Source organism: Loxodonta africana, chromosome 4 (genome assembly GCF_030014295.1).
Source record: "Loxodonta africana isolate mLoxAfr1 chromosome 4, mLoxAfr1.hap2, whole genome shotgun sequence".
Taxonomy (NCBI): Eukaryota; Metazoa; Chordata; class Mammalia; order Proboscidea; family Elephantidae; genus Loxodonta; species Loxodonta africana.
The window spans coordinates 126,319,479-126,340,858 of NC_087345.1; the positions used below are offsets into that span (position 1 = coordinate 126,319,479).

Here is a 21,380-nt window from a genome sequence, read left to right on the forward strand (position 1 = left end):
AGCTAGAGCTTTTGGGGCCTGGCCCCCCTTCTCTAGCATGCTGCAGGGACATTTTTTAAAGCCATCCCAATGTTGAGGCCCTTTGTATTCAACCTTGAGGCATCTCCCTGAACTTCCGAACCAAATATCTTCCAAAGGTATTTGGGAGGGTCTTCCTAGTAATTCCTGATCTCATTTATTCTCAGTATTCTTCAGATAAAGTGTAGTTTGAAAATTCAAGTTTTTGTTTTTTTCTTCTCTTCATAGATTTGTGAAAGAAAAAAGACCTACTATATCTCCAAACTTCAATTTTCTGGGCCAACTCCTGGACTATGAGAAGAAGATTAAGAACCAGACTGGAGCCTCAGGGCCAAAGAGCAAACTCAAGCTGTTGCACCTGGAGAAGCCAAGTGAACCTGCCCCTGCAGTCTCAGAGGGTGGACAGAAAAGCGAGACGTCCCTCAGTCCACCCTGTGCCCACTCTGCTACCTCAGAGGCAGCAGGGCAAAGGCCTGTGCATCCTGCCAGTCTGCCCAGCATACAGCCAGCACTGCTGGAGGACAGTCCACTGGTACAGGCGCTCAACGGGCTCCATCTGTCCTCAGACAAGCTGGAAGACAGCAATAAGCTCAAACGTTCCTTCTCTCTGGATATCAAATCAGTTTCTTACTCAGCTAGTATGGCAGCGTCCTTGCATGGCTTCTCCTCATCAGAGGATGCTTTAGAATACTACAAACCTTCCAGTGCTTTGGATGGGACCAACAAGCTATGCCAGTTCTCCCCAGTTCAGGAAGTATCAGAGCAGACTCCAGAAACCAGCCCAGATAAGGAAGAAGCCAACATCCCCAAGAAGCCCCAGGCGACCAGGCCTTCAGACAGCCAGAGCAAGCGATTGCACTCAGTAAGAACCAGCAATAGTGGTGCCACCCAAAGGTCTGTCTTATCTCCACTGCATCGGAGTGGGAGTGTGGAGGACAACTATCACACCAACTTCCTTTTTGGGCTTTCTACCAGCCAGCAACACCTTGCAAAGTCTGCTGCTGGGCTGGGCCTCAAGGGCTGGCACTCAGATATCTTGGCTCCCCAGACCTCTACTCCTTCCTTGACCAATAGCTGGTATTTTGCCACAGAGTCCTCTCACTTCTACTCTGCCTCAGCCATCTATGGAGGTAATGCCAGTTATTCTGCCTACAGCTGTAGCCAGCTGCCCACTTGCAGTGACCAAGTCTATTCTGTGCGCAGACGGCAGAAGCCAAGTGACAGAGCTGACTCACGGCGGAGCTGGCATGAAGAGAGCCCCTTTGAAAAGCAATTTAAACGCAGAAGCTGCCAGATGGAATTTGGAGAGGGCATCATGTCGGAGAACAGGTCGCGGGAAGAACTAGGGAAAGTGGGCAGTCAGTCTAGCTTTTCAGGCAGTATGGAAATCATTGAAGTTTCCTGAGAAAAAAGACACTTGTGACTTCTATTGACTGATTTTTTTTTTCTCTTCACAAAAAAATATTCCCTGTAAATCTGAAATATATATATGTATATACATATATATTTTTGGAAAATGGAGCTATGGTGTAAAAACAAAAGATGGATCAACACAGTTGTTCCCGCGTAACATCTGCATTTGGGAGATCAGCTAACATTTCTCTCAACAACAGTGGAAGGGCAGATGCTAGATTCCCCCTAGACAGATGAAGAGCAGTTTCATGCAGTGAATTGCATATCCTCTTATAGGAGCAAGTTTTACTTGGTGTTAGAGGACAAAATCCCCTGCCATTTTTGTGTTGTGCTACAAAGAGATCTCAGATACTAGTCTTTGCCCGGTCCCTTCCATAGTGCACCTTAGCGCTGAGACTGAGCCAGCTTGTGGGTCGGGTGGGTAGACCCCGTTAGGGACAGAAACCTATTGGTAAATCCAAAAGAAATGATTGCATCAGAAGCTGATCCACAAATCCCAGCTGACCTGACAGCTGAGTGACACATGCATCATTCTCTGGACAGACCATTAGGGGACTTGCCAAGATCTGCTTTAGAGCAAACCCAGTACCTCAGACAGTCAAGATGGGGCTTTCACCACTACCCATGTCTGGGAGCCCGTTTTTAAGCATTGTGAATAGGTAGGTAGCTAGTCACACTCTTCAGACCAATTCAAACTGTACATGCACAAATTGCCAGTTGGGCCTGGATGGAGGTAATTAAAATGTCTGTTCTCAGCTTTACGAAGAAAGAGAAGGGAAACCATCTAGGATTCAATTTAACAGCCAGGAATCTGGCAACCTAATGATTTAAGTTGAAGTTGGGAGGCTAAATAAGTCTACCTCCCTCTTTATAAATCAAAGGATTATTTAAAATGGGATTGTTAATCCCTTAAATAAATTTGGTTTCAAGCCAAATGTGAATTTGGGTTGGTAGCAGAACAGCAGCACCTTTGAGTTCTCAGCCAAAGTAGATGTTTTCCATTTCTGTTCCATTGCATGGATGCATCTTGTAAAAATGTTAACAATAAGGTGGAATCTTATAGAAAACTACCAAGAGGGAGAAAAACTGTGGGAAGATTAAGGAAGGTAAAGCTGCTGAGGAAACTTACTGAGGAAAGTAAGCAGGACACTGTTACATTCTCAGTGTTGGCTTGTTTTTTCCTCTCCCCTTGGCATGTGATGAGGGTGGTATTTCTATAATTTTCTCAGACTTGCCAATTTACTAATAGGGCTGAGCGAGGGTTCAATAAGCAGGAAATGTTGAGAATAAAACAGCTGGTATAGGAAGGTGACAAGAAGGCTGTTAAATTTTGTTTAGTTGATGGTACAGTGGAAAGCCACAGACAAGCTGTTCTCAAAAACTATCCCCAGCATGTTTTAAGTAGAAGGAGCGTATCCAAATGGAGCAAGACCAAGGTGGTCTCTCAGTCCTTGAGCTACAATCACTGTATGGAATCAATCCTGGCAGCTGGAAATACAAGGTGATTGGAACAAGTAAACAGTGATAGTGTATATCTGCTTTTAAACTTCCTGGCTTGAGTTTTGTCAACTACAATATGGTCCTCTTTTGAAGCCTTAATTTACGTCAGCAGCTGTGTTTTGTTTTTTTTTTTGGGGGGGGGAGTGGTCGTTGTCATTATTTCCTTTACTGTAAGTGTAGCTAGTTGCTGACTCATATCTCAGGTTTTTTGATGTTTGAGAAATGGACAGTCCTTTGACTAGGATGTGACTTAATGTTTCCTGTGGTGACGGCTAAAACCAGCATGGAATGACCTGATTTAAAACTGACTAACTTGATCATGAGAATTACGCGCTTCACAGACATAACTGGCTACGCACAAATAATGTGCTATGATATGGGCATAAAATGAAGGTAGAAAACTGCACAGGGAGTACATTTTTAACACATTGAAAAAATTCTGTTAAATCATCTGAGTTAGTTTTTATATATACATGTGCTAAAATTTTAAATATTTGATGTAATCAGACATTCTCATGGTTTCACACAGTCATTTTTGATGCGTTATTTATACAACACACCAAATGTGTAACAGCTCACTGCTTCCAGAGTCTGGTCACACCTGTCAAACTTTTTAAAGAAATGAAAGCAATAGCTCCAATGTTATGTTTCAGGAGGGTTGGCGGACTTGGTTTCGACAAGAGATCTATCAGCAGGAATCTACCTTTCATCATTTGGGGTTTCTCTTGGCCAAGGTCCCCTTCCTACCTATAACTGTGATGTAGTCGTACACTACGACCTTTAGTTCTTGATTGCTAATGTCAAATAATCAATTCTTGGAATCAAGACTACCCTGCCAAAGGGGCAGCCTCGGGGGCAAGCCTTGATGCTGCTTGGGTGTCAGCGGGCAGCATGGTGGCTGGCCCTCCTCAGCATGCAATCACAGGGGAAGCCCTGGAGTCTACTAGGATGATACAGATGGTGATTTTAAAGAGCAAAACTAGACTTCTATGTGAGAAATGCTGGAAAACAGTGTAGGAGATTTGTAAAGTTAGGTGGAAGGACTGTATAAATGTTTAAGATGAAAATAGTGTTCTTTTGGTGTAAGGCAAGCTGTTGAATGGTAAATTGTGCATTTCTCATTTTGATGTGTCATGTATGTTAATATGATGAAATAAAATCAAAACTGGTACCTGTTTATACATAAATATGAGAAAGGACCTCTCTTTGCAGTTAGAAACTTGGGAACAGTAATGTCCAAGTTGCCAAAGGAGGCAGTCGTGGAACCTGTTCCCCTAGTCTCATGTAAATGAGGATTTAGCCCAAAATAAAGTGGTGGTGTCATCAAATATGTGCCCTATCTCGTTCACATGAAACACTGGAGCATTAGTCAACAGTTTAGTGTCAGCTTCATTCTTAAATTCTATACTGAATGACCGCTACAGGGTAGAAATTTAAAGCACTTCGTAAATATTTTATGACCCCGGAGCACGTAAGTACAGGGTAGAAAGAAAGATCAGATATGCACTCGCACTCTCTAATGTAATATGTAAATGACCTGGCAATCCTGGTAGGAAGAACTAAGGAGGAATAGTTAACCATCCTTGCCATGTACATCCTAATGACCTCTCTGCTTATAAATGACACTGGACATGATGACTTATGTTGATACGTGTGGGCTTTACCTCAGAGAAGCTTAATTTCATCAGTTCATTAATAAAGAATTATGTATTAAAGGAATGAAGTATTTACCTTCAGTGCAAGCAAATGCAGTAATGAATATAAAGAGTATCACAGTTGACTTCATTTAAGTTGGCTGTGAAAGGCTTCTGACTTGAAGTTAGATGTATGAAAATTTAAAAGCAAGAAGGATTGGACTGGGCAAGCTAGTACTAGGAGACAGCCATCTTGGCGCAAGGATCCTGCAGAAGAACAGAGGTGGGAGTGGGACAGAACAGGTGATGTGTTTCAGTGGGAGGCTTTGGATGAGGTGCACAGTGTGGGTTTCAGGAAGGCCTGGGGGTCAAGATAGTTAGCTACTTAAAAGTAGACAAATTTTGGAGCCCTTAAAGACCAGCCTGAGTAGGCTGACTTTAGAAGACTAGATCAGACCAAGGCTTGGACTAGGGAAATAAGGGAAGGTGTGGATTTTTGAGATGTGAAAGAAAGTCAGGCAAAATTGGAGTGCACCCTGGATGTCCAAAGAAAGATACGTGAAGCATATGGCCTGTATGCTGGGAGTAAAAATCCAAAAACTTTCTACCTCAAACCCTTCACTGTTATTTTAAATACTGGTTTTGTTTTTTTATGGCACTAAGCCGGGATGTTTTAAAATTTGTCTAGGTGCTTTTTTCTGAGTATCACCTTCCCTTTTCTATCTGTAAGTGGAAGAGGGAAGTAAGCTATTTCTAGCTTTTGGAATCTCATTCATCCTTGAACAGCATAATTATACTTGGTTGTATCTTTAAAGTATTGTGAAACCAACCGAAAAACTACAGCACAGTCTTAAAGATGTTCACAAGTTGATCGTATTGTTGCAGTTTATATGCATAGACATCAAGTTGCATTTATGTAAAAACAGAAGTTTCACTCCTTTAGTTTCAGCTAGAACCCTAGGATCAGCTGAACGTCCCACAGCAAACACAGAACGTGACCTTGTAGAAGCAGCGTTGCAGGCAAACAAAGATAACTTGGAGAGGGTTGGTTCAACTGTGGTCTTGGTTCTTTCTGGTCAGGGAATTAATCACAGTTTCAAAGACTGGATTAAAAGTACCCCGTTCACAAAAGCTTTTAGCATAAGTCATGTCTTACTAAGTAGCAGTAAGAAGGGACCTTGATTGATGAAGAAAAATTGAGTCATCAGTAAATTCCATCAGGTTTTTGACAACGGTGACCCTGAAAAAAGTCCTAAGAGCAATGGATGCACACCTACACACCACACTGGATACTGGTTATTCTAGTAAGCAACTAAATCTACACATTTCAGGTTTTGATGGAAGCATGTGAATGACGCAGTGATCTGGTTTCCATTCCCCTCTGTAACCATGACATCTGAATGCAAAGTACCTGCCTTGTGTTGTCAGAAGCCTAAGAACTTATTATAAATTAATTTTATACTGCCTGGGTAGAACTAAGGGACTTAAAACCAATTACCCATTTTCTCTTTTTTCCACCATCATGGAGGATATCATAAGGGAAAGTTCACTACTGAGTAAAGCCTTAACAGGCAAGATGGCAGAAGTTTAATCAAAGCATAAGCCAAGAATAAGTTTTTAGGCTTAAGATTTCCTGAGCTGTATGTGCCAAAGATTATGGGATGGACAGGATACAGTCACCAGTCTTCGGATGTCAGAGAATTCCACATTCGTGGAGGTAGCTTTGTCCTTTCAGCTTTTTGATACAGGCAGTAGCTGGCCTTCCGCTCTATAAACTATTGCCTTCTTGGATCGAAGGCGGTATGATTAGGACCAACACTTGCTCCATTTGTTGAAGGTCAAGTAGCAAAATTGTTCGGCAGGATAGAAGGAAACCTGCCTTTCACCCTACTAAATGATAACAGTCCTATTGTGCCATTAATACTACTACCTGGATTTAGTGCTTACGAGCATATAGGATCCCAGTTGAGCCTTACGTCAACTCAAGAGCAGACAGGTAAGGACGGTGCATGGAGACGCCCATCCGCACAGACTTAACGCCAACTCTTCTATTCCCTCCCAGGAGTGGACCTTGGCATCACCTTGGACCCCCAGATCCAAGGGAGTAGAGGTGTGCAAAGGGAGATTTGTCAAGAGATGGGCTTAAAGAATAAAGCAAGCCCTCTTCCTCAGCAACAGTGATTAGGATGACATGTTTGCTGCAAGCTTGCTCACACTCCTTTCTGTGGGTGAAGATCATGCTCTTGATATTTGAGTCTCACTGGAAAAATAAGAATTTTAGTTTAAAGAAAAGGAAACTTACATTGAGTATATACTGTTCCTACACCTCTGTCAGATGCAGCTGTGTCTTTCTAATCTGGTGAGCAGGGACTTCCTCCTCTGAGTGTGTTTGTCTATGGAATGGAGGAAAATGGAGTCTCACACTTCAGGATCCAAGCGGAGCTCCTTTACTCAGGAGTGTCCATGCCACCAGGCATCCTTTCCAAATTAGAACAGTCACTTGTATCCCCATAAAGTATAATTTTACAAGATAGAAGCTACACTTAATATCTTCGCACCATGAACTAATCTTGATATAAGCCATCCTCTAGATCTGGGCATTTTCCATTCTTGAACATTGAATGATTCTATCACATCTTCATCCAAACATTTCCCAAACACCATTTCATAAATCTTGACACTATCCTTCAGAAACACAATAATACAACAGGGAAACTTAATTAGGTCCAATAGGGACAGGCAGTCTAATTATAGCATATTTTAAAACAATCAGTTTTATTCTATGTAAGTGCATACCACAATTTGAAGTGTTGTCTGGGCCAAACAGCTAGGGACCTCTTTGCTGAGTAGATAATAGTTTAAATGAAGAGTGTTGAGTAATACCATACCTCTGGTTCTCTCTCTGACCCAACTTAAAACAGCATCTGGCACGGCTTCAGAGCACATCAAATCCAGCAAGAGATCTTGGCACTGCCACAGACTTCAAGCTGAGGTGTGCAGAGATGGGTAGGCACTGAGACCAGCATTTTATACCAGCCCAGGGACAAGCTGACAGGACCAGAGCATCATGAAAGCTTGGGAATGGGACAAAAACAGATTTCAAGAAGCAAAATGAAACCTACAGTTAACAGAAGCTCTCTGATCACAGGAAGGAGCCTGATCCAGCAGGGGTCAGGGCCACCACACTGGCACCACGAACCGACAGGAAGTTCAGACAAGGCCTGAGCTATGAAGGTCATGGAGGTTACCTCCAAAAGCAGAGGCTGTTTGTGAACAACACGGCTACCTCCTCTGGGCCCTCTGTAGTCCTTAGAGGAATGAAGGTCAGGGTGAGGGAAGGGGAAGCAAAATCGTTCTCTCAAGAAAAGTTTACCCTAGAAAGTCCACAGGACAAAAAATGCTCACTTCTCACTCTCCCACCCCCATCTTTGGTATCAACATTTTGTACATACAGTACTACTGAGTACTATATATTTGAGTCCGGCTGAGGTGAAAACAAATCAGAAAGACAGTTTCCAATTACACTTGAATTTTAATACATGTTTGCTCACAGCTGTCATTTCTGAAGGTTCTTGGTTCTGTCTTGAGCCTTACTAGGGGAAATGGTAAAGCTAAATAAATTCTACCAATCAACACAAAAGAAAAATGGCACATATCAGCTCCCCAGGACCATTAGTCAGTGGAAACAATGTGGTTGTAACACCTATAATGTACGGGTAACAAAGTTACCCTGTGTCTAAGGAAAAAGCAAAGAATGCCCAGAAATTACTACACCAAAAAAGGTATTCATTTCTTTAGTGCACTCCTGTATCTCAGGTCAGAGTATTAAAAAAAAAAAAAAAAAAACTGTTGCCATCGATTCTGACTCATAGCAACCCCACAGTACAGAGTAGAACTGCTCTACAGGGTTTACAAGGAGAAGCCAGTGGATTCAAACGGCTGACCTTTTGATTAGCAGCCTGAGCTCTTAACCACTGCGCCACCAGAGCTCCATCTCAGAATATGTTGTTGTTGTTGTTAGGTGCCGTCTAGTGGGTTCCGACTCATAGCGACCCTATGCACAACAGAACGAAACACTGCCTGGCTCTGTGCCATCCTTACAATCGTTACGCTTGAGCTCACTGTTGCAGCCACTGTGTCAATCCACCTCTTTGAGGGTCTTCCTCTTTTCTGCTGACCCTGTAATCTGCCAAGTATGATGTCCTTCTCCAGGAACAGATCCCTCCTCACAACATGTCCAAAGTATGTAAGACACAGTCTCACCATCCTTGCTTCTAAGGAGCATTCTGGCTGTACTTCTTCTAAGACAGATTTGTTCGTTCTTTTGGCAGTCCATGGTATATTCAATATTCTTTGCCACCACAATTCAAAGGCGTCAATTCTTCTTGGGTCTTCCTTATTCATTGTCCAGCTTTCACATGCATACGATGCGACTGAAAATACCACGACTTGGGTCAGGTGCACCTTAGTCTTCAAGGTGACATCTTTGCTCTTCCACACTTTAAAGAGGTCCTTTGCAGCAGATTTACCCAAAGCAATGCGTCTTTTGATTTCTTGACTGCTGCTCCCATGGCTATTGATTGTGGATTCAAGTAAAATGAAATCCTTGTCAACTTCAATCTTTTCTCCGTTTATCGTGATGTTGCTCATTGGTCCAGTCGTGAGGATTTCTGTTTTCTTTACGTTGAGGTGCAATCCATACTGAAGGCTGTGGTCTTTGATCTTCATTAGTAAGTGCTTCAGGTCCTCTTCACTTTCAGCAAGCAAGGTTGTGTCATCTACAATAACGCAGGTTGTTAATGAGTTTTTCTTCAATCCTGATGCCCCGTTCTTCTTCATATAGTCCAGCTTCTCGTATTATTTGCTCAGCATACAGCCTGGATAGGTATGGTGAAAGAATACAACCCTGACGCACGCCTTTCCTGACTTTAAACAAACCAGTATCCCCTTGTTCTGTCCAAACAACTGCCTCTTGATCTATGTAAAGGTTCCTCATGAGCACAATTACGTGTTCTGGAATTCCCATTCTTTGCAATGTTATCCATAATTTGTTATGATCCACACAGTTGAATGCCTTTGCATAGTCAATAAAACACAGGTAAACATCCTTCTGGTATTCTCTGCCTTCAGCCAGGATCCATCTGACATCAGCAATGGTATCCCTTGTTCCACGTCTTCTTCTGAATCTGGCCTGAATTTCTGGAAGTTCCTTGTCGATATACTGCCACAGCCGTTTTTGAATGATCTTCAGCAAAATTTTGCTTCCGTGTGATATTGATGATATTGTTCTATAATTTCCACATTCGGTTGGATCGCCTTTCTTGAGCATAGGCATAAATATGGATCTCTTCCAGTCAGTTGGCCAGGAAGCTGTCTGCCATATTTCTTGGCATAGACGAGTGAGCACCTCCAGCGCTGCATCCATTTGTTGAAACATCTCAATTGATATTCCGCCAATTCCTGGAGCCTTGTGTTTTGCCAAGGCCTTCAGAGCATTTTTTTTTTTTTTTCAGAGCAGCTTGGACTTCTTCCTTCAGTACCATCGGTTCCTGATCATACGCTACCTCTTGAAATGGTTGAACATTGACTAATTCTTTTTGGTATAATGACTGTGTATTTCTTCCAACTTCTTTTGATGCTTCCTGTGTTGTTTAGTATTTTCCCCACAGAATCCTTCACTATTCCAACTCCAGACTTGAATTTTTTCTTCAGTTCTTTCAGCTTGAGAAACACCGAGCGTGTTCTTCCCTTTTGGTTTTCCATCTCAGAATATGGAGTTGTCAAAACAGATTTCATCAGATATTTGCTCGTGCAGTGAACACTGGGTAGGTACCTAGCTTCAAAGTAAAATTTCATATTCTGAGGAGTTTATCAACTGAGAAGCTGGAGAGACACTATGTATAAAAGTTACCAACAGATAAAACTTTGAGGGAAACAAGACATGGAATCTATAAATTATAAAGGCACTCATGAAATCTATATCTTGCTCTTAACCCCCACAATTTTTTATTGTAAATTTATATGCACATAATACAAGAGGTGAAGTCCAGCTTCTAGCAACCTTCCACTTCAGCTAGTAAAACAAGGATACTGCAGGATGCAGGATAGGGATCTATTTGAGTGTTCATAAATATAGGTTGATAGATTGATAGGCTGATAAACAGAACAGGTTCTTCAGGGGCGGAAGCCACTGGACACCTGTGAAATTTATAAGAAACAAAAAGAACAAAGCTCTCTCAGGAGCTCAGAATTTAAAGTCACAACCAAGACCTAGAGCCACCGCTGTGAGACAACAGGTAAAGATGCTCCTTGTGGTTGCTGAGGAATCCAGTATCAGAATCGCAGAATGAGATCGAGAGCCCATCCAGACCAGCCCTCGCATTCACCAAAGATCATGAGTAGAAATGTCCAGCCAGGGCTCTTTGTCTGCCCCTTACACCCCTTATAGTTCATCTGGTACTAACCAACAAAGAGATGCAGCATAACTCTCTCCTGATATATCCAATCACTCAGATTCTGTCAGGAAGACGTAAAATATTGACGTGGGAAAGGACTGGTAACACTGTTACCAGGCAGGGTTCCATCAGAGCAGAACCACTAGGAAAGATGTAGAATAAGTGCTTAAAGGAATTTGACCTTAAGCGATTTTATATACCAGTACCAGAATGAACCAGTTCGAAGTCCTGAGTCACAGTGCAGGCAGCTGGGAAGGAGTGTGGATATGCAATAGGGGAGGGCAAGGACACCAGAACCTGTAGGCAACAAGCTGGTACCTGCATCTGTTCTTCACCAGAACCCATATTGGCCTGTCCTCATGTCTAAGCCTTCATCCTTGCTCACATAGATGACCTGAAGGAGAAGCTAGTACCCGTAACTGGCCTGGGATTTGGAGAAGCTGAAGGAAGAGATCCGTAGGAGCTGTGGGCCCAGCTGCTGCCCAGGCCAAAGGTGCAGCAGGTGCGTGAAAACCTGTGTGATGCAAGAGGGTCTGACCTACATGACTTTCAGTGAATAAGCATGGTTACTGCTTTACTTCCACTTCCAAATCTCATGCAAATTTCTCTTGTGGCCATCCCTAACCAGAAACAAACAGGGAAGGGAATTCTGGGAAGTACAGTTCAGCTTAGCCAAGCTGACATATTGCAAAACCTCCACACATCACAGACATTAACTAGAATTCTTTCTGAAAGTACTGAATTTGTCTATTGTTCTTACTTCTCTGCTTCTATCTACTTAGGACACAAATCTAAGTTAATACCATGTTTTGTCCAAATTCTTTACACAAAGAAAAAGGGTTGGATGGAGAGCTAGCTGGCTGAGAATTTTTTTAATGCCATGCTTGGTCTACTTTCCTACCATACTCAGACCATTAACTGTTGAAACCCAGTGAGAAAGCCCAGCCCATGTAGTCTTAGTTTGCAGCCCACTGTGTGGTTTTATTTGTAAACCATATTAAGTGCAGTGAAGATAATAGCATCTGAGTCCTGGGCTATTTTTATGGTTCTACAATCAGTCCTTTGTTCTTTGAAGGCTACTGAGATGTTCCTGTGTTCAGGGCTGGGTCCTGATACTCCAGGAACTCAAAACAGGACAATGATGGGGATGCTTAAAAATGCCACTTCCTAAAGGAATACAAATATTCATTGTATTAGTCTTTCAATGTTTTTTGCCAGTTTGAAATAAAAAAGGAAAAAAATAGTAATGATGGTAGGGGGACCTAATCTAGCCATATCAGATATTAAAATGCACTGTGAGATTATAATACTAAAAGCTATTTTTAAAAAGCAGTATGAAATAGCATGGAGAGAACGTTCAGTGGATTAGAATATGATCCAGAACTAGATCCTCAATTACATGGAAATTTAATTGATTTAAGTGATTGAAAAACCAAACCAAACCAAGCCAAACCCAGTGGCGTTGAGCTGATTCCAACTCCTAGCGACCCTATAGGACAGAGTAGAACTGCCCCATAGAGTTTCCAAGGAGCACCTGGCGGATTCAAGCTGCTGACCCTTTGGTTAGCAGCCGTAGCACTTAACCACTACGCCACCAGGGTTTCCAAGTGATTGAAGGGGTATTGCAAATTAGCAGGGGAATGATGTATTCAGTAAATGGTACAGCTTCCCCTCCCGTGACATTTCCTAGAACAACCTCAGCTATGTAATAGGTTTCTAGGTTACAGGACATTTTTCTTGATGTACATTCTCTAATGAATTGCTCTAGAAATGGTTTAAAGCCCAATAAAATCTTGACCATCAGAAGGCATTATAAAGACTTCTTTCACCTATGTGGCCCAATATAGGTTCAAGGCACAGCTCCCCAAGCCCACCTCATTGCTTCTGACCTTTCCCTGGCTCCCTCTGACCACCTGGATCTCCTCAGGCTGGATGACTCTCTCTACCCCCACCTTCCTCCTGCAACCTAAAAGGAAAGGGATCAATTCCCAGAAAAAGGCAGAGATGGGCTCTGAAGGTCACCCTCTGAAAAGGGCAGATGCTCCCTTGGGCCTCTTTCCTTGGCTCTGGTGTCCAACTTGTCTTTCTAGCTCAGAAGGAATGAACAATCTTGACTGTTTTGGTCTTTACAAAGTCCTGTAAGCTGCTGCTAATTTTTCTATATCTGAATTTAAAAAAAATTTTCCATTTAGCTTGGAATGTTCACGCTGCTTCTGTCATCCAGCTATTGCATGTCATACATTTTATTCTAAGAACCCTCCGAGAGTATCTGATGAAAATCCAAGGTTGGAATCAGATAGAGTTTAGTCGAGATATGCTAAATTACACGGGATCAGTTTTAACCTTATGAACACACTGAAGGCTGCTTTTGACGTCTACAAAACATCTGAGTTTTGGAGGAATAAAGGCAGCAAGGCAGCGGCCTATATATCTTGGCCTCAGCAACCTCCCTTCATCCCAGCTCTCAGTCTCAATTCACCTCCCTAGATCAGTTCCCTACATTCCATTTTTTTTTTTTTGGCGTCCAGTCCAATCTTCCTTTAGAGCATCTATGATGTGAAAAGTACTGCACTGAGTGCTTGTGTAGTCACTCAAATTGCTTCATTTCCTAAACTCCCACAGCAATCCAGCAGCGTTTTGAGTGTTTGCTCTTCAGAAAAGAAGGCGGGGGCTATACAGCTATGTTTGTATCTCCAGCACAATGCCTGGCACATCAAATGGCACAATACATGTCTGCTGAATGAGTGCTCTCTCTCTATGGTCAGCTGTCAAAGCCTAAATGTATCACACATTTACTAGACTCCCAACCCAGGGCCGTCGATTCTGACTCATAGCGACCCTATAGGACAGAGTAGAACTGCCCCATAGGGTTTCCAGGGAGCACCTGGCAGATTCGAAATGCCGACCCTTTGTTTAGCAGCCACAGCACTTAACCACTACGCCACCAAAAAAACAAATGCTGGTTAAAAGCTTGCTACAAAAATTGGAGTCCTGCCGGTGTTGATGTAATAAGAAGAAACCTAAAGCTATGTCTGCATTGAGGAATGCAGTTACCCTGGGAGATGAACCAGCTGAGGGAGTGGAAAGAAGTCTTCAGTCTCCTGATGACAACATACAAGGGACACCATCACCTGGCACACAAACGTATTTTTCATCAGGGCAGGAAGCGGGTGCCCTGGATAAAGACCTGCTGTGATGTAACTAGTCAAGGGTGGAATAGTAACAACACACATACTAGGTTAAATTAGTTCTTTATGTTTATTACCTATAGCTGGAGAGGCTAGTGAGTAAAATTTCATGAAGGCATCAAGGCTACACAGAGCTTCTTAAAATAATTCTCCCCTTCTGTCCATGTTTTCTTTCAGCTAGCTAGACTAGATTATACGCTCTCAATTAAAAAAAAAAAAAATTCCCAGTGCTGAGTTCGTAAAGAATTCCTAATGATTCAAATGTTCCAACTTCGGTTATCAGTGAGAATTAGCTTAGTTCATTTCACATAAGGAAAATACATCAAGGAAATTGGTAGGACAAAGTCTGATTTCCAGGCCAGCAGACTGCTTCACGTCCACTTCAGGGAGTACCAAAACCTCCAACCAGCTTCAAATCCTGGTCATATCTCATGACTTTGGTTCCAAATATCCTCAAGGTAGTGGTGATGGTGCCAGGCTTTGTCCCACAGAACAGCAGCCTGGCAGGATGGCAGAAGCAGCTCTATAGCTTGAGCTCTCGGTCTGGTTTCATGCTAAAGGGCTCCAGCCTCTCACTCTCGGGCAGCATGCTGTTGAGCCTTTCCATCAGGGGCACAGTCTGGTCAATGCCCATCTGTATGCGGCGGAGGATGGCAGACATCTCGTTGACCTTCTGGATCTGCTCCGCATATTTGGCATATCTTTTCTGGCGCTCCTGCATGAAGCTAAAGAGGGTTTCTACAAACAGATCCATCTGTAGAAGGGAAAGAAGTGAAATACATTAAATGGAGTTTCATCAAGTCCTCTTGAGAAGATCAGGTGCAGAGCAGGATGTGTTCTTCATTCCCTCCCTCTCCTTCCTGCATGGCTGCAGTCTGACACTCACTCAGGGGGAAAACTGCAGGACAAGGGATGACTCTCCCTGCCAGGGTCAAAAATGCCAACCAAGGTTCAAGTCCACAAAGTGAAACAATGATTGTGAGTCAAATTGTTAGGACTGCTTCCTGTACCCTTTCTTCCCCCATTAAACAAATGTTGGGTGCTGGGCTCCCCTTTTGTGGCCCCTTGGATAAAAACAGGGAGGGAACCTCCAGCTTCTAAGAACCTCCCCCCTCCCTCTGCATGAGTCCCACATCAGTCCCATCCCCCTCTGCTTCCTTGCCAGACCAGGTGAAAAATACAGGCAACTACCAAGACTACCATTTCTATTTCAAAGTTTGTCACGCTACTCCAGCCTTTGCTATAGGTCTTTCCTCCAGGAGCACACTCTTGCCCACCCCAGCATCATGCAAAGTGCTGCTTAGTACACATCACCACAGAACCTCTGAAAATGGTTTTGACAAAAGAGAGAGAGAGAGGGAGAACAAAACCTGCCCCAAGAAAAAATACCCTGTTCTATTTTAATGTTGCGTGAGAGGGATGAGGAGGAGGGGAGGTGTCAGGAAGAACACTAGCACTTGTCTTTCTGTTCTTTCTTCCCTCACTTGTTCTGATGTGCCTAGAGGGGAAAAAAGAGCAGCTGGTGGGAGGCAGGCACGGGGAGGGGGAAAAAAAAATCCATCTGGACGGGAAACTCCAAATAATGTGGAAATAATTTATACCTTCAGAAGGTTCTCTGCAACCCTGTTCGGTCATTCAGCACTCTGGAGGCGGTGAGCCAGTAAATGGCAGTGTTCCCTAACAGTCAGTCCACCATTAAGTCTTTTCAGGATAGGAAATTCAATTCAGCACCTACAGATGCGCCACCTCCTGAGAGACAGTGGGGCGATGCAGGAGCCAGTTGGAATCCTCTGAGAATCAGCACAGCTCATTGAACAGCCTGCTCCAGGATTCAGAGCCTTCTGGGTGATTATGTTTCATTTGGGAAGGGCGTTCCCAGCTCCCACCACTTACTCTACCCCAGGCTAGACAGACACTTGAGGAGTTTATCTGAAATGGCTTCCAAGGCTCTAACTTATCATGTCTAATGCCCTAGGTAATCAATCCATCCCCTGCTCTATCAGTACAGTTTTTACAACCATCTTCGTGAGGTATTCAAATGGCATACACTTCCCTACATGCTTCCGCCTGCTGGGGCGCATGTTTAATGTACCCAGAGCATTTCTGTCCAAAGCCACTTTATGTTTATTGTGCTTATTCCGTATCTTTCAAGAAGTAATTCCATTACAGTCCATGAAAGAAAAAACACCACACAAGAGAAAACTTGAGGTTACATGACCTCCGAGGTCTGATGGCAACAGAACCAGGACTAGAGCCCAGGATCTCCTAAGTCCAGCACCTTCCTATTTGTGTACTTCCTAAGTGAGAGACGTGCACCATTGGTGGTACGTGGTGTGGCACTAAACAACGCAGAATCACACGATGGGAAGTTACTGCTTTTTAAATCTTTTTCTGTCCTTTCTGACTGCTACAAACAAAATCTCAGTGTGGTGCAAGTAAGACTTTAACACTTGAAAAAGTATAATAAAGCTGGGGATGCTTCTTTCTGGTGTCCCTGCCCTTTGTGCCCTAGAGGCAGCACTGCCCCTGACTTCAGTAGCTAATGCAATCCCGAAATCAGGACCTGACTTTTTTGACATTCTGGAACACATCCTTATTCACCTTTCCTATTTCTAGCCATGAAGATTTGAACAGGGAAGCATTTGTATTGCTAAACAGAGGCGTTGTGACATGATCTAAGGTTCCCTTGCTGAATACTTCATAGCCATTCAAAAAGATATACCTTAAAACAGGGTAACCTAGCCTCTTAAGCTGTAGCTAAAGGGCAATGATGAAGCTATTTGTGAAATATTTTTAAAGTTTTTGCTCACTGCTGTCATCCACCTATTCATCTGCCAAAAAAAAACAATGGTTAAGGCTGTGGGCTCTGGAGTCAGATTGCCTAGGTTGAAAAGCCATCCTCTACCTATGCAATTTTAGAAAATTAATTAGAATGGTCTACAAGGGCAAGGATTTTGATATGTTTTACATCCTGCTATATCCCCAGTAAGGAGTCCTGGTCGTACAATGGTTAAGTGCTCTGCTATTAATCAAAAGGTTGCCAATTCCAGAACACGTAATTGTGCTCATGAGGAACCTTTACATAGATCAAGAGGCAGTTGTTCGGACAGAACAAGGGGATACTGATTGGTTTAAAGTCAGGAAAGGTGTGAGTCACAGTTGTATCCTTTCACCATAGCTACTCAATCTGTATGCTGAATCTAAGAAGCTGGACTATATGAAGAAGAACGGGGCATCAGGATTGCAGAAAGACTCATTAACAACCTGTGTTATGCAGATGACACAACCTTGCCTGTTGAAAGTGAAAAGGGCTTGAAGCACTTACTAATGAAGATCAAAGACCACAGCCTTCAGTATGGATTGCACCCCAACATTAAAGAAAACAAAAATCCTCACAACTGGACCAATGAGCAACATCATGATAAACAGAGAGAAGACTGAAGTTGTCAAGGATTTCATTTTACTTGGATCCACAATCAACAGCCATGGGAGCAGCAGTCAAGAAATCAAATGACGTACTGCATTGGGCAAATCTGCTGCAAAGCGCCTCTTTAAAGTGTTGGAAAGCAAAGAGGTCACCTCAAAGACTAAGGTGCACCTGACCCAAGCCATGTTTTTTTCAGTTGCATCATATGCATGTAAAAGCTGAACAATGAGTAAGGAAGACCGAAGAAGAATTGACACCTTTGAATTGTGATGTTGCCGAAGAATACTGAATATACCATGGACTGCCAAAAGAATGAACAAACCTGTCTTAGAAGTACAACCAGAATGTTCCTTAGAAGCAAGGATGGCGAGACTGCGTCTTACATACTTTGGACATGTTGTTAGGAGGGATCAGTCCCTGGAGTAGGATATCATGCTTGGTAAAGTACAGGGTCAGCGGAAAAGAGGAAGACTCTCAAAGAGGTGGACTGACACAGTGGCTGCAATAATGGGCTCAAGCATAGCAACAGTTGTGAGGATGGCAGAACCCGGCAGTGTTCTGTTGTACAGAGGGTCACTATGAGTCGGGACCGACTCAATGGAACCCAACAACAACAATTATCTTTGTGACCTTGAACCAGTTATTCAACCTCTTTGAGCTTCAGCTTCTTCACTCCAAATTGGAGATAATGGTAGTACCTATCTCACAGGGGTGAAGATTAAACAAGACAACGAGTACAAAATACGTAGCACAGCCTCCAGAAAAGAAGAGCTCCATAAATGATAAAATATATGTCAACTGAAATAAAGTGTGTCTCGGGTACTGTGTCTCTTTACATGCAGACTGGAAATGTAGCAAATGAGGGCAAGAAACATGACAACATTTTGAGTATCCAGACACCACGTATCTTTGTTGTAAAGGTGGGAAGCTTATGGTTATACCTCATTGTTACTACATGTAACTATTCTTAAAACTTACACAATCACTTAGGTGACAATTTACCATTGTTTTTTGTTGACCTGTTTTATTTTTGTTCTTAACTTCCACTACTAAAAATCTTACAACAGAGTTACATTATTCATCTCAAAGTTTGCTGACAGAAACATTTCACATCACGTAATAACTGAGTCATTATTTGCCTACAAGTCCTTCTTATGTGTTTTTGATCTATATGTTCAGCCATGAGAATGAGTAACTATCACCACGGTTTGGCACTATCCAAAGTGGTAAGCTATAAACATATAAATGTACATATAGGTGTATATACATATATACATACATACTTAAACATTTTGAAAGCAATCACAAGAGCTTTAATAAATTATATCTTCTCAACAAGACTACGTGGCTTCAAAAATTTTGTTATGTAAAACTTCCTGATAAAATAAGTATTTTAAAATCTTCCAACTATAGACAACTTTGATACTGGGTTGGGTGAATTATCCTACAAAATATGGCACCATACTTAATGTAATATAAAGATAAATTTTTCAAAGAAGTGAGACATACTACAAGGATTTACAGTTTTATGTTAGAAACAATTTATGAAATAACAAATAAGAGCTTTGTAAAGATATTGCACATGGTGAATTTTGAAAACTTAAGTTGTAGATATGTACAGAACAGTCCAAAGCAAGTTTAATAACTTTATCTTGGGTCAAAAGAAAAACGAGTAGGTAAACTGTGTTCCACAGATAACAAAACTCAAGTCTATATGATCAACAAGAAAAAAGACAAGTGCTTACTGTTGCCTTTGCTATTCCTAAGCTACTTAAGTTTAAAAGAAATGTTAAAAAGAAAAAAGATTCTTTAAAGACTTGATCAAGACTGTGTACAAAAAAAAGTTGCTCATTTCTCCCTTTATGAAATAATGTTCAGCTTTTATTGTAGTATCTCTCAGTTGACTTAAGTCTCAAGGTTGATTTTATTTGGTTTCAATAGATGGTTCCTAGACAATGAAGAAAACCAAACAAGGGAAGGATCAGTCCAAAGGATTAATGGACCACAACTACCACAGCCTTCACCAGCCTGAGTCTATCACAACTAGATGGTGTCCGGCTACCACCAACAATAGCTCCAACAGGATCGCAGTAAAGGGTCCTGGACAAGGGTAGAGAAAAATGTAGGACAAAATTCAAACTCTCTCACACACAAAAAAAACAGATTTACTGGTCTGACAGGACTGGAGAAACCCCAAGAACATGGCCCCCAGACACCCTTTTAACTCAGTACTGATGTCACTCTGAGGTTCATCCTTTAGCCAAAGATTAGACAGGCCTATAAAACAAACAGTAACACATGAAGTTCAACCATGTATACGAGACTAAATGGGCACACCAGCCCAGAAGCAAGGAAGAGAAGGCAGGAGGGGACAGGAAAATGGGGAACCCAAGGTTGAGAAGGTGAGAATGTTGACACATTGTGGGTTCAAAAGGAAAAAAAAAAGATACTTTCCTTTCTCTGCATTCGTCCTACATTTAAATTCCTGTTTCCCACAGAAGTCAGTTTAGGAATATGGAGTGGGGAGGAGGCTACGATGGGAAGAGGCACCTAACTAAGAGCTGCCCTGATTCCCTTCTCATAGTTCCAAACTCTCCCCCAGAGCCTTGTTCTACCTTTGGACGGACATCCATCAGTGCCCTAAATGTCATCAACCCATAGTGATATATTATAATTCTGCTCTTCTATTATAAGGTTATTCTTTCATTACTAGCTAAAGAGGAGAATGAATATGACCATTCATCCTGTTTTTAGTTATCCAGATAACGAATTCTGAGGTCAATAACAATCTTCTGAGACTTGACCATGCCCTGAGATGAACGAACATCTGAAGACAGGCATATTACTGATTTTTAGCAGTGCAGGCCCACTCCCCAAATCCTTGACATGGATAATAATTCATAACCATATAAAAGACAGAAGTCAGACAGCTTGAATTTAAATCCTACTAGTTTTGTGACCTTGCACTAATTGCAAACTGAGTTTCAACATCTACTTACTAAAAATGGGGAGAATAACACCTGTCCATCACATTTCACACAGTGCTATGAAGATTATAAATGAGATGAAATTTAAGAGTGATTTAAAAAGTGAACAAAGCTATAAAAATGTAAGACTATACTATTATAACAAATTTCACTGAATGGCCAAATATGCTTGAAGATTCCCCCCCTGCCCCGCCCTGGTACTAAAATAAAACTAAGAAATTCCCAAATTATATGATCACATTCAAACAAAACTGCTGCAATGTTTTACATAAAGCTTTAATAGCCACCCTTCTCATAAGTTTTTGGAGCTTAGAATTACCAATTTTCCTAACTAGAGAGCAGTTAGCTATATAAATTAGTATTGTCCCAAGGGCAAAATCTGCCATTGCAAATGGAGCTCATGTCATTTGTCCAAAGATGATATACGAATGGCCAACAAGCACATGAAAAAATATGTTCAACATCATTAGTCGCTAAAACCCACTGCCGCTGAGTCAATTGGGAAATGCGAATCAAAACCACAGTTAAGATACTATTTCACACTCACTGGGATGACTAACATCAACAGACAGACAGTAAAAAGTGTTGGTGAGGATGTGGGGAAACTTGAGTTCTCACATATTCCTGATACGTAAAATGGCACAGCCACTGTGGAAGACAGTTCGGCAGTTCCTCAAAATATTAAACCGAGTATTTTAGTTATCTAGGGCTGCTCTAACAGAAATACCGTAAGTGGACGACTTTAACAAACAGAAATT

General features: G+C 42.1%; 2 protein-coding genes across 5 annotated transcripts in view; one reads left to right on the forward strand and one right to left on the reverse strand.

Moving 5' to 3' along the window:
- Positions 1-8,431, forward strand: part of DUSP16 (dual specificity phosphatase 16) — a 97,114-nt gene extending 88,683 nt beyond the window's left edge. For all 3 annotated transcript variants that reach the window (XM_023554406.2, XM_003405655.4, XM_023554413.2), the window contains one exon: positions 247-8,431. In XM_023554406.2, coding sequence (XP_023410174.1) covers positions 247-1,423 — 1,177 coding nt within the window. In that variant the 3' untranslated portion in view covers positions 1,424-8,431. The remainder of the gene's footprint in view (positions 1-246) is intronic.
- BORCS5 (BLOC-1 related complex subunit 5) overlaps positions 3,050-21,380 on the reverse strand; it is a 101,256-nt gene continuing 82,925 nt past the window's right edge. For both annotated transcript variants that reach the window (XM_023554399.2, XM_003405654.4), the window contains exon 4: positions 3,050-14,962. In XM_023554399.2, the coding sequence (XP_023410167.1) occupies positions 14,732-14,962 (231 nt within the window). In that variant the 3' untranslated portion in view covers positions 3,050-14,731. The remainder of the gene's footprint in view (positions 14,963-21,380) is intronic.